This window comes from Lathamus discolor, chromosome 6 (assembly GCF_037157495.1).
Source record: "Lathamus discolor isolate bLatDis1 chromosome 6, bLatDis1.hap1, whole genome shotgun sequence".
NCBI classification, from domain to species: Eukaryota; Metazoa; Chordata; class Aves; order Psittaciformes; family Psittacidae; genus Lathamus; species Lathamus discolor.
Genome location: NC_088889.1, coordinates 75,760,147 through 75,773,279, shown reverse-complemented (window position 1 = coordinate 75,773,279; position 13,133 = coordinate 75,760,147). Strand labels below are relative to the sequence as shown.

At 36.5% G+C, this 13,133-nt stretch overlaps 1 protein-coding gene across 3 annotated transcripts in view; it reads right to left on the bottom strand.

The window, feature by feature from the left end:
• MRTFB (myocardin related transcription factor B) overlaps positions 1–13,133 on the bottom strand; it is a 79,455-nt gene that overhangs the window by 18,443 nt on the left and 47,879 nt on the right. For all 3 annotated transcript variants that reach the window (XM_065683789.1, XM_065683788.1, XM_065683787.1), the window contains 6 exons: positions 11,286–11,341; positions 10,650–10,725; positions 9,554–9,715; positions 8,820–9,004; positions 2,098–2,238; positions 371–618 (listed from right to left, as the gene is read on the bottom strand). In XM_065683789.1, coding sequence (XP_065539861.1) covers positions 371–618; positions 2,098–2,238; positions 8,820–9,004; positions 9,554–9,715; positions 10,650–10,725; positions 11,286–11,341 — 868 coding nt within the window. The remainder of the gene's footprint in view (positions 1–370; positions 619–2,097; positions 2,239–8,819; positions 9,005–9,553; positions 9,716–10,649; positions 10,726–11,285; positions 11,342–13,133) is intronic.

The window sequence follows — 13,133 nt, the reverse complement described above, 5'->3', positions numbered from 1 at the left end:
AAAAGCCATTGTCTGTAAGCTGCTCTTCTGCTCTGCCTATGTCATATTTGAGTGAAAATGATGTCAAAACTTTCTGGCTTTTGCATAATTGAGTTTCAAATATGCATCTAGGTCAGAAAAACATGCATCTGACAGGTAAGAAGTTCTGTTTCAGTGTCATACAAAAATAATTAGGAGTATTTTAACAAGAGAACCAACTCATCAACCTTGTTAAATGAGGCCGGTAATACCCACAGTGATGTACATTGCCATTTCAGTTTTTTCAGGTTTCAAACATCTCTTAACATTCGCAAAATATGCTTCCTTCTAAAGCACTAAGTCTGTAACTGATGTACATATCTTTAAAGGACATAAACAATGCTTCACATACTTCAGTGGTGCAGGTAGAATTGTCTGGTAGTTGTAGTGTTGTTGCTGTTGGCTCAGGATCTGCAGCTGCAAAAACAGTTGCTGCTGTTGTAGCAGACGAGCATAGTTGGAGTCCATCTGTGGCTCATTTTTCTCACCTTTCTGATCAGGTGGAATATACTGATGATACTTCAATTTTTTCACCCTTGGCTTAGGTTCTTTACATTTCTTGCTCCGATGCTTCTCATTTGGGTTCTTTGGGTGGCTTTGCTGTTTATGGATGGAAAAGATTGAAAACACTGTTATAGCCATCTCATATACAAGCAGCTATGAAAGGCACAAAGATAAAGCTTATAGGAGCACACTTACTGTGAAGAGTTACTGAATACAATTATCCCTGCAAACTTGCCCTAATGCACCACTTACTACCCTTGAACATAGCTAACATACTCCAGTTGGCTTATACTGTGCACAAGGAGGAGTCATTGAATCAGTTTGTGAGTGTTTTTTAATAGATAGCACAAATGAAGCTAAGGGATTCTGCTGGTCCTGCCACTGCAAAGAGGCATTCTTCTTAAACAGGCAAGTTCAAAGCCACTTAGCACTTGGTACAAGGAAAAGCTAGGATCATAAAGTCTACCTGTAAACACCTGCAGCTCAGAGGTACTTACAAGTCTAGATTAAAAGCATGGAGAGTCCTATAAATTACAGCATCACTCTTGGGAAACTTCCAGCAGCATCCCTATTAGCAATACCTGCACATGTGATGGAACTCCCTTTCTTTACAAGCTCTTTGAAATGATTCTGAGTGAAAAGTTGAAGGCCATTACCTAGTCACATAGAAGGTATCAAAGCAGAAATCCTGTGTTGATCCATGCACATTTATTACAGCCTGTTTTGGGGGATATTTGAATTTGTCATTAAGGTCCTGTGTTAAGAAAGCTGGTACAAGTCCTGTGATTTCCCTGGATAGAGCCAAATTTATACTAGAAAATAATTTTTAGTTAAATTTACAAGGATGAACTGTAATAATTAACTTGATGTACTTAGGCAGAAGTCCACATACAGTTGTTAAACAGCTGAAGAACTTTTGCAAAGCTGCTGAAATGAAGTATTGTAGACATTTTCTAACACAAATCTCACTCTAATTGGATTTGAAAAAGCTTTCCATGCTGCTGGCTAGGTTACTGCAGAAGAGAGAACCAAGTATGTTCTTCTGGTACTCAAATACAAGGATACAGTAACTTCTCTCACACAGTGCCTTCTGCCTACACAGTAAATGACCTAAGAAAACAGGTGCAGAAAAGGAGCAATGCTGTTCTCCAGTTTGGTTACAGGTAGACTATGAATGTGGTTGCCTTCATTTCTATTAAATTATTCTCCACACAAAAGTAGATTGGAAACAATTAATTTAACCCATAGAAAGTAGAAACTCAACACAGCAAAAATATTTTTCCTTACTTCTTGAAAACTCCTATAGCAAAAGAATGCATAATTCTGCAGAATTATACAGTACAACTGTACTGTCAGGACCTCTTGGAATAATGAGCCAGTCCCTACAACTGTTAATGATGGATCTTAGCATGCAAAAGCTTTTAGTCAACAACCCAGTGTGTTCTTCTGAACACTAATAAACATTGTTAGTTCTAGGCACTATAACATCACTTGCATTTTTTCATTAGATACAGCATTGGAAAGGGACATAGGTTAAGAACATAGTCCTCAAATGCCATTCTTATGGGTACCTACCTTTACTAACGTTGGCCCAGGCTTTGCTGCAGATACAGTATTTGTGGTCAGGGTTGTTGCAGCAGTAGAACGTGTAACATGCTGTTCAATTGTAGAGGGAGTTTTGAGAAATTCAGGAACTGGAGAGGTTAAAGGTGGATACTAGTATTAAAAAAATATAAGGAAAAAGAGAAACATTAAAAACATCCACCATCTGAGTCATTGCAAGAATGTGAAAAGGTTAACACAATTTACTGGCATGGCAAATTCACAAAATATTTTTAGGAGGAATGGCAAAACAAGGACTCTTTTGTGTACACGTCTACAAGTATTCTAAAAAGGCACATTTTGGCACACTTCAAATATAGCAAATAGGATAAACTGGTTTCTTTCCTTGACTGCTTAGTTTAGAATTTTATCTACTGCATGTAAATGCATCTGAAGTCCATTTTTACAAATACAATACAGTGCTTTTAGTTTCACCAAGGTAAAACAGTTTTAATATCAATTTTTGTAATATTTCTTACTACATATTTTCCCAGCATTGAATTTGTTTCTTAATTATTATTGTTGGGTTTTCTGCAGGTAGAAAGAATGACAACTCAAAAGGATTTGTAACAACATACAAAAAAAGCAGAATCCTTTTCTCCTTTTAACCTACATGAAAACATTCTTTCATTCCAAATCATACAAAAGAGCTGGAAGGCCCTTCAGAAGTACCTCACCCATTCAAGTCAGGAACACTTGAACTGCTCCTAACATGTATTTGTCTCTGGCTGGTAGCCCAGAATCAGATTACCTAACTGATGCCAGTTCTTAGCTTTGTAACTGCAAAGAACTGACAGCTGTCACTGAAGTACTTCTGCTCCTGACATAAGGATACAAAAGAAATCTTCTCTTCAAGGTAGTAATTCAGAATTACAGCAAAAGGTTATGTCAAATAAACTTCTTTTCTTGTTAGTTTCACATATCAAGGCTTCTAGAACCAATGAATTACAGATTTTATGAATATAAATAATTTCTATATTTTTATATGCAACTAAGTACAGAAAAATAGTTCAAACAAAATTTTTAAAATGCTGAGCAAAAGGAGAGCTAAGGGTTAAAAATAATGAAATGAAAGGAAAATGGCGTGCATTGTTAGCAGAGATACCTCCATTTGTTTTTATGCTGTTTGAAGCACCATTAATATTTGCCCCTAGACACACTCCATGTGTACTGCAGAAGCCTCCTCAAGCTGCAGAGAACATGGCTTCATCCCCTAAGGATGGGGGGTCTCCAGTATCTTTGAATGTCTGGGAAGTCAGAATCACGTGTACACAAGGAGAACCTTACCACCCAAACTAGTACTGTCCGAATAGCCTCTTTCATGAGGGTCAAACACCAACACAGGGAAACGAGCTGCTCCTTTCAGAATGATCATGCAGCAGCACAGATGCGTTTTATAGTGACAGCTTCTTATTGTCAGAGAAAGCACAGCTGTGACTGTGCCAGGAGGTACATTTCTCATGGATTACATTACTGTGCAGGTACAATCCAATAGCCTGAACTTTACTGAGTTTGTTCCCTTGCTGCTAAAAATATCATATGTGCAGTTTCTTTTATAAACTTCTTCAAGTCCCTATAGGCTTAGGACTTATTATTATTCTTTTCCCAGCCCACCAGAAAATTCCCAAAAGATTTCCTACATAATAACCAAGCTTCACAGCTTAATTTTGTCCTATCATTTTTTTCTGTGCTGAAATTGTTTTCTGACTTAAAACCTATTTCCCCTCTGTAGTGAATATCCCTCTGATGGGATATGGATGCTATACATAAACAGATCTCTGCCCTTGTTTTTCTAGTTATACAAATTATTTTTATTCTTTTCTCATAAGAGATTTTTTCATTCTCTGATCATCCTGTTGTGTTAGTTTTTATGAGTCTGTCTTTAATACAAGTAACTGGAAATGTATAGGATATGTGGTCTCGCTGGATCCTTGAAGTGGCATTAACACTCATACTGGAATCATCTCGTCTGGCATACTTGCAATTTCACAGAAGCAGTAACACCGTAGCTTAGTTACCTCACTGCTGACCACTGCACCCACACTGTATTCTTCCTCAGTTTTCTCTTAAGTCAAGAGTCCTCAGGTTTCCACACTTTGTCATGAGAAGGAGAGGTGGTGTGTATTTTTCTAACTAATTGAATTATTCAATTTTATTGGAATTCTATTTCTCTCCTACAAGCCCAATCAACAAGTTCTTTTTGCATAATACCAATACTCTGTGCTGACTGTGCCTTCCAGCTTTTGCTGCGTGACCCATTCTTATGTCAAGGCTGTTAATGGTAACATAAAAGCGTAAGGTCCCCAGATCAACTCCTGCAAAGCACTATTATCAGCTTCCTGCTGACCCGGAACTTCCCTGTCTTACCTCTGCTAAACACAATCTTCTCCAGCTTTGCTAGCGTTTAATATCTTAAAAGTATTAAATCTAGACAGATGAGATCAGCTGTGTTTCCACTGTTTAAAAAAGCAATTAGATCACCTAGTACCTTCTTCTTTCTTATAAAAGCCCATCCTTTATAACCTTTATATTCCTATCAATAAATATCCCTTTTCTTCAGAAAAATTCTAAAACCTTGCATTCTAATTATGTCAGATGGGTACTTCTCCCTAATTAATTCCTTCCTTCCTATGCTCTACTATTCCTCCATGAGACTGTACCACAAAGGACTTAAATCAGTTTGCTAAAAACACATAGTACACATTTTGCAACTTTATGTCCTGGTTCTTGCGTATTTCTGGGATGGCAGTTATCAAGCTGCCAGCCTGCAGGCACTGAACTCTCTGCCTCCAGCTTACAATTAAATTATAATAATTTTCCCTTCTATCTCTGTTTCTTTTAGACATTTTGCTGCCTCGTCAACCATCAGGTGCCAACCAGCAGCTATAGCGAGCTTGCCATAACCTATCTAAAGTGTATAGTGGCTGTGAGCCTTCTGTAGTGCAGCCATCCAGAGGAAAAGCTCCTGATACTGCTTTAATAAATCTGCAAGATTTAGTATGCCATGCCTAGTCACTGAAACATTGCACACATGCCTGTCTTGGGGTTGTGTCAGTTTATGGTGGCAGGCTAAAGATATAAATGCCTCTATTTTTATATCCAACTTTCAAAGTGTTTGCTCTGGAAAGCATCCGATATCTACACAGTATCTGTTATTTGCTGGACCTGCATAAGAATTGGCAGGGTACTTTAGAGGGACTTACCCTTTAAGCAAGGGTTCTGGGTGCTGTATTCCAACATACTGCACTCCTATCAAGTTTAAAAGGCTTACTCTAGTTATAGCAGTAGCATTTAAAAAAGCACTTAGTTTGTCTTTGATTCAAAGTGTCACGTACAGTATTACCATAAAGCACAGGAGAATCCTACTGATCTCATGATTTTCACTGGATCTTACACTTTCTTTTCTTGAAGTCCCATCTAAAGAGCATTTTAAACATTCGATCCTTCAGCTTACTGATTAAATTACCTTTTACAACTCATCATTCTGATCCTTCTTGAACCCAAACAAATAACTTGACTTCAAACATACTGTTTAGCAACCCCTTTATAGGCTATGAAAACTCCATAAAGACAGCACTACAAAACTTCTTCCAATGGAAAAGTTAGTAACTTTCAAAAAAACCCAAAACCAAAACAGACACCAAACACAAATAAAAAAAAACATGCCCCCCTCTTTAATTCATATTGGTTGAAATCGCTGTGTTAAACCTTCTCCTCTTGCCATACAGTGAATTACTTTTTCCTTACATTAGTTGTTACCCTAAATGACATAGGATTAACAGCTACATAAAGCTTTTTACAGACTTCCCAGTTTTCCCTGCAAGTGTTAGATGAGGTGATGAACTGTGTAAATAATTAACTTGATATATTTTTAAATTGAAATAAACTAAATTAACAGGTTTTAACTTCTTCACTTGATTACTTCATAAAGTAATGTAAAGACTGATTCCTTTAAACTGGTCTTCTATTTCCAGTCACAGATAATATGATTTCTGGACCTAACTGCAAACAAGCATCTAGCAGGTCACCAAGCTACAGTGAATACATTAAGAAAACAGTCATTATACTCTGTCTCATGAAGCAGAATACTTGAGATATTTTGACAGTAACTGTTTCATGTCTTCAAAATTGTGAATACTACAATTTCATCTCTTTAGAGTGGTGTGGTTAAACTGCCTAATCCTTACCAGATGCAAATACATCAGGTTAAAGCAAGTTTTAGGCCATCAATCAATGAGAGCTGAAGGTTCTCAAAGTTATGTTACATCCTCCGAAGCCTGGAAACGTGTGGAGGAGGAAGCCTTGAGAAGAACTCTGGCTGCACTCCACTGTTTTCAAAACATTCTTTGTATTTTAGGTTGTAATAAAATGTAAAATTTGTCAGAGGAAATTAAAAGAATGAAGGAGCAATTTCCCAGACACATGTCCTGTAGAGACGTGATGTGCTGCTGTTCTTTATTTCCAGAGGAACAAGGTAAGCAGCTGTTCTATTCTGCAGAAGAGCAACTTCACAATTTAGATCTGCTCACAGAAGGGGCTGTAATGTTATGAAATCCATAAGCAAAGGACTGATGTTCTAGCTGAAGTGCTTTTTCAATCAAATTCAAGTGCTCTGTTATGTTGTTGCTGCAATCACATATCTATCTTATGCTTCCTACTTGAAAAGCTTTTGGCACATATTGCTTTGAGTATTTTTATTTAACTCTCCATTAGGAACCTAATTCTTTACTTAGGAATCTAATTTCATGTGGTTTGTTTTCAATTTATGCAACACAAATTACATTCTCTCTGCATGAAACCAAATTCACATCTTAGTCTGTATTTTAGGGAACAATGAAACAAAGTGGATGTGCCACACTTCGTGTCCAGCATTGGTTTTCAATATGAACCTTACAATACTTTCTCTATCCACTATAGCAATAAGAAAACCAAGGAGAGTAATTGCAGATCCTAAACTACTCAGCTGTCAAGCATCCATGGTCATTAAGACAATAACATCTTTGGGGTACAAACAATATTTATCTCCTATTTAACTGTTTATTTTTACATTACTTTATGCAGTAAGAACTCCATAATCAGTTCTGTCTTATCTTTTGTTTGTGTCTTAATTAATAAATTGCAGCACAGTTCCCTGTGTAGAGCTCTGGCTTTGCTACACATCCTCTGAGAGTTCAAATACAGAAATAGATGCATTTTCCAAAAGAATGCTTAATAAAAAGAAAGGCATGGAAAAAAAAAAAATCTGAACAGCAAATTTATGCATCTTTTTCTCTTTAGTGCAGTGAAGAAAGTGATGAAGGAACACTCTTGGAAAGTCATCCTGAGGAAAAAGTCCATTATAGATCAGAGTTGATCAACATTAACCTGAAGAATATTACATGTTTATAGTGGTACCATTTACATATTGGTCAAATTTTAATACACTCTCAAATTCTTTCAAAATAAAGTATTTTAAACGTATACAGGCTAGAACAACTTATTTTTAGCAGGTACAGACTGGCATAAAATGAAACAAGTCCAAAGGCTGTTGAATTTCCATTGAATTAACACTTTCTGCTTAAGAAATACTGTTCAAATTAATAGAAAACATTTCAGCTTATCTAGCAGAAATGACACCACTACCAAAATTCGTCTGCATATACACATATGGTGTATTGATATCAAGCGCACAAGGCTGAGAGAAGTATTATTAAACTGATGCCATTTGTAGTCACTTAATGTATATATAACTGTGATGAACACCCAAATCTTTTCACTAAGTGATTAACTAAATTTGACCATGGATTGTATGGTAAAATGCAGCAATCTGAAACATAAATTACTGTGATAATAATACAGCTGCTTCCACTTACGTACAACAGGAAAATGGGCTTATTGGGAGAAACAGCAGTTAAGGATCAAGGGCTTTTTAATAGCACACACAATAGCTCAGCAGACTTGTGTCAATTTGGTTCAACAACCAATTCAGCATTGGTGTAAGGCAAAAATTTTGTCACTCTTCATTTCAGCACATGCACACTCTTGAGAAAAGTCAAGTATTTTCATTCAAATGCACTGTTCTTTACACTGTCATGCATTTAAATGCTCTACCATAAAGACATTTTATCTGCTATGGCAGACTTAGTTATTTTCCTTTCTTTGTAAGTAACTCAAAAAAATACTAAAAACCTCATAAAAAATCAACATAAAAGTTACTTAAATGTCTCAAATAGTAAATTCCTTAGGCAGTATTTTAAAACAATAGGACAGAACACTTAAATTATGTGGGAAACCTAAATTTTTTTATGGACTTCTCTGGAGATATAATGGAACTGACGTCAACTGTTGTTGTTTCAGCTAAGTTTAATTCTAAACGAGTTCAAGACCTTGCCCAGAATGAAGAAAGACATTAAGTAATCAATAACAGCTGGAGTAAACCATGGATGTGACCTTTTAAACAACTTCTGAGAAAGCTGTAGATCTCCTATGGGCCATAATGAATTTCAGTGAATTTATGGCTTTAACACAGTCTATGGGAATTTCATCACTGCCAACAGCTAAGTGTGGGTTCTAGTGTATACACTCCTAAACAGAAAATAGAGTCCCAGGCACTCCTTTTCCAACAGCAAATGAATTCATTCTATGTGAAACTATGCCCCCGTTTCTATAGTCCCAGACCAAAACTTATACTGTGAATATTTTGTTTCAACGCTTACCTGTGTGGATGCAGCAGCATTTGGTGTCACTGGTGATGGTGAGTCACTTGGTTTTGGCTCACCAGGGGAAGCTGCTGAACCCTGGGATTCTTGGCTGGCTGGCTGATCTGGTGATAAAGCATCACTGCTGTCTTCATCAAAGGAATAATCATCCAAAGCTTGAGGATAATTCTCTTGTCCAACTGCTAGAATGTTTACAAAGAAAGAAGCAAACAATTATTTTTTTGCTGTTGCACAAAGTATATTTTGACACTGGTGACAGAATTAGCCAACTGCTGGAAAATGGTCAGTTTTCAGCACAGTTTAAACATATGGTACATAAGCATTTATTGTGTTTTTAATATACTGACAGGCATATTAAATCACATTCAAGGGATTGATAAAGCTAAGTGCATAGTAATTCAAAGGTATGTTTAACATCCGTGGCGTGCACACAGGCACCCAGAAGAGATCAAGCAGCAGCCACAGCTGTTTGATTATTTTGTAGTAATTTATATTAAGAAACAAGTCTTTCCAAAACCAGTATTATACTCCAACTATGACATTAAAACTTAGTTTTGAATAAAAATAGGATAACTTTAATTAAATGATGTTTAGCACTGAGAAGCTGAAAGAATTAAGTAGTAATAAACCTTGAGTATATTTTCTTATAGTGAACATTACCCTGAAGAGTTAAATTACTATATTCCACAATTCCAAGCAGATAACGGAGAAGCTGTGGGACTCCTACTTGCCTATAATAGCTTCTTTAACGCTGGAGTCTACAGGAAGAATATTTTTTTCTACCAGTTCCATAGGGCCAGGCCTCTGAGCAATCTTCTCATTCAGGTCATCTGCCAAGCGAGCTCTCTTCAGTTTCATCTGAGTGGCTTGTAGCGAAGGCTCTGCAAAGGTCTCTAAAAAGGACAGATTCATTTAAATGCTCTGCTCCACCTTTTCTTCAATTTCATGGCAAACAACATTGTCTTGTCTTTGCAGTAACCATTCCACTTCTATCAAAAGCAGGCAGGTAGTATTCTGAAAATTCTCAATAAGCATATGTAAGATTCTGTGAGTAGCTGTTTTTCATCCTCATCATCATGTTTTTCTATAAATATAACCTCTTTTCTAACAGTGGTAATACTTTTGATAAACATCTATATAATGTCCAACAGTAAAGCAGGGAATATAAAATAACAAACAATTATTATAATCTGAAGACAGCATTTGCTGCTCCAGTGGTTTACCAGTGTGAGCTATGGTAAAGGTTTAATTAATCCACTGATTTTTGTATTCTCTCTTGAAGAGCATCTTAAATAGTTTACCTTTTAAAATAGCTTTTAGCATAAATTTCAGTCTTCATAATTGTATTTCAATGAAAATATGGAGATAGCCTGTCAATATGGATGTGATATATCAATATGGAGACTCGTATCTGGGCTAGTATCTAAATGCATGTTTTGTAAAGCAATGGCTGTTAATTTATTTTGATCATGGTTACTTGGTAACTTCTGTATTTAATAAGATTATGATGAAACACAGAAATATATCCCCATTCATAAAAAGACTGTTGTTTCACATGACCTGAGCAACAAGGAAAATAACAAGGCAGGGTAAAAGTCAAGTTCATTAAAGGTTGGTTGGCGTGATGGTGGAGAGTATATGATGTCACATAATTTTTGAGTACCACCATGGATATATCTATTATTATACAGGCTACCACAGACACTGTAGAGCATATACACCTTTAGAAATAATTCATATCAAAGCCTAATTCAGTTAGGAAACTGTGTGCAAAACAGACGTTCCTTCCAATAGCAGCTCAAAATGTACCTAGAGCTGGGTACGTACCTTCCAGGATGTGCATTCTGACAAGCTCAGAGCGGTCCGGCCTGCTGCGAATCTTGTGCTTCAGGAAATTCTCAGTCTTTAAAGAAATGAGGAAATAGCATTAACTACTACTTATGAGAAAAAACAAAGAGGTTTGATAAACCTCTGATATCAAATCAATGAATATTTGCAGTTGCATTTGGATGGGTAGACATTGCTGTTAGAACATGGGCTGTAAACGTATTTGGTTTGTTCTGGTTTTCTATCAGTCAAGCAGTGCTAATGAATTTCTATCTTCCCCAGACAAGCTGGGAATGCTTTTGGATTTGACCTCATACCACCATACAACATCACAATAGCATAGATTTGCTTCAGAAATACTGCACAAGCATACTTTACCTATGTATCCTATTCTTAACTCAGTGAAGCCATGTATTACATCATGACTGTAAATCTATTCCCCCACCTTCATCTGTTAAGGCTTAACAAAGTTCCTCTCAAATTTGACACCAATATTTTATTTTAATGGATTCTCCAAGATAAAAGCACAGGTTACTACTGTAATAGTAAGATTTTTTTCACATACTCAGAGAATTCAGTATCAAACACAACTATTCATTTCAGATATTAATAACAAGTTTACACAAAATGGTTTACCCTGGCTCGCTCCAGGCTCTTTATCTGCTCATGGAATGCAGCTGGACTTTTCAAGGCTGTGAAGGGATAACAAGAGTTAAATTGACAGAAGTGATTTCCAAAAAAATACCCTAATCAGCAGGTGTGCCTGGGTGTTTAACACCATCTCAGAGTTGTGTTTGCATCTTACCAGTCTTACATTTGACTCATACTAACTGTATTCACTAGCATTTATCAGAGATGAGCAACACTGCTATACAGAGTACTTGGAATATTTGATTTTAACAGATATTACCATGTAACAGTTAACTTTTTCACTGTGTACTGGGATCTATTTACCAAAACTGTTCCACAGTAGAAATTTTATGAGGTAATGTTCAGAATGCCAAAACATTTATTCCACTGTATTTACTATGTCTATACCTCATACTTGCTGTTACTAGAGACAACTGGACCATCCCTTAAGAACTATTTGTGCTGATTTAAATTGTAGAAGCCTCAAATGTTCAGACTGGAAAACAGAATGATGGTCAGCTGCTGAACAGCCAAAAAGAGCAAAAAACACTATCTCGACCAGATGGCTGAATAAGTGAAATGGCAGCAGCCATAGTCCCTCTTATTTGCCACACTTTTGTCAAAGAGAAAATGAACGTTGCAAATGTGCAAATGAAAATCTTTAACACTTTCTGACACTTTAGAAGTTTCTTCCCAGGTTTCACTCAAAAAAATCCCAATCATTCTGTTCCTGAAGATAATTAACACTACAGGCCTGGGAAGGTGAAGATGCTTCAGCAAAGCAATCTGAAGTCTGCTGTATACCTGCAAGAAGAGATAAGCTTTATAATACTGTGCTTTCAAGTGAGAATTACCTAGTGCACACTGGGCTATTTATAACAGCTTGATATAATGTTGATAAGTGTTCAATGGCTGGGGGTTTTATTAGTTTTAAGGAAAATCACTTTTCACAGTTGACTCTTTTAACAACTTGGACCTATTATCTTGACCACTTGGGAATTCTCTATGTTTTGTGTACCGCTCATCCTGAAGCCAGTCTGATCTCCAAAACAAGTCAGAAGACATTATACTAAACAATTAGCATAGTCATTGGGAGACCAAGTGGAAGAACATCAAAACATCTCTCAACAAAGAGTTAACTGCAGTTGAATTCTAGGCCACTAAACAGCCATATTCAGGAGGGCTCTCTTATGATACCTAAAAATCAATTTAGGAATCACAAGTGCTACTGCTGAAATAACCACCATCGCTAACAAACTGAAATCAGTAAAGGAAAAAATGGACTCTAAAAGTGCAACTGCATAAAGCAATTACTTTCAAAATACAAGTCCTGTCAATTCAGATATACAAACACAACAGACGTCCAAATTTACAAACATTATCTGCTTGTCAAAGCAGTAGGATCAGCAATTAAATTCCAGTGTAACAGAAAAAAATGGTTTACTCAAGAACCGGTAACTTCTTGCATAGATGTCAAGGCAGCTAGGTAGCCAGGCCAAAGAGACAGAAGCTAAGCATGAGAGTGTTCTGAAATCATAAATACATCTCTAAATGTGCTTATGAACTTGGTGATGTTGCTGCCTTCACAAGACACATCACACTAAAGTGATCTTAACTCTTCCAAAGACAGCATCTAAAGGCATTCATTGAGTTTTTATCACTATATAATCTTGGATTTGGACCAGTTTGGACAGTTTGCCAGTTGTAGCACATTTATCAGGAAACTGCTGGCAACTGGAAAAAACATTTCAAAACAATTTTCTAAAAAATTTAAAAAAAACCTCACCGAAACCCCAAGATCCTTGGAAAGGGATTCGTACTCAGAAAGGCTTAGGCACAGAAGCTTCTGCATTA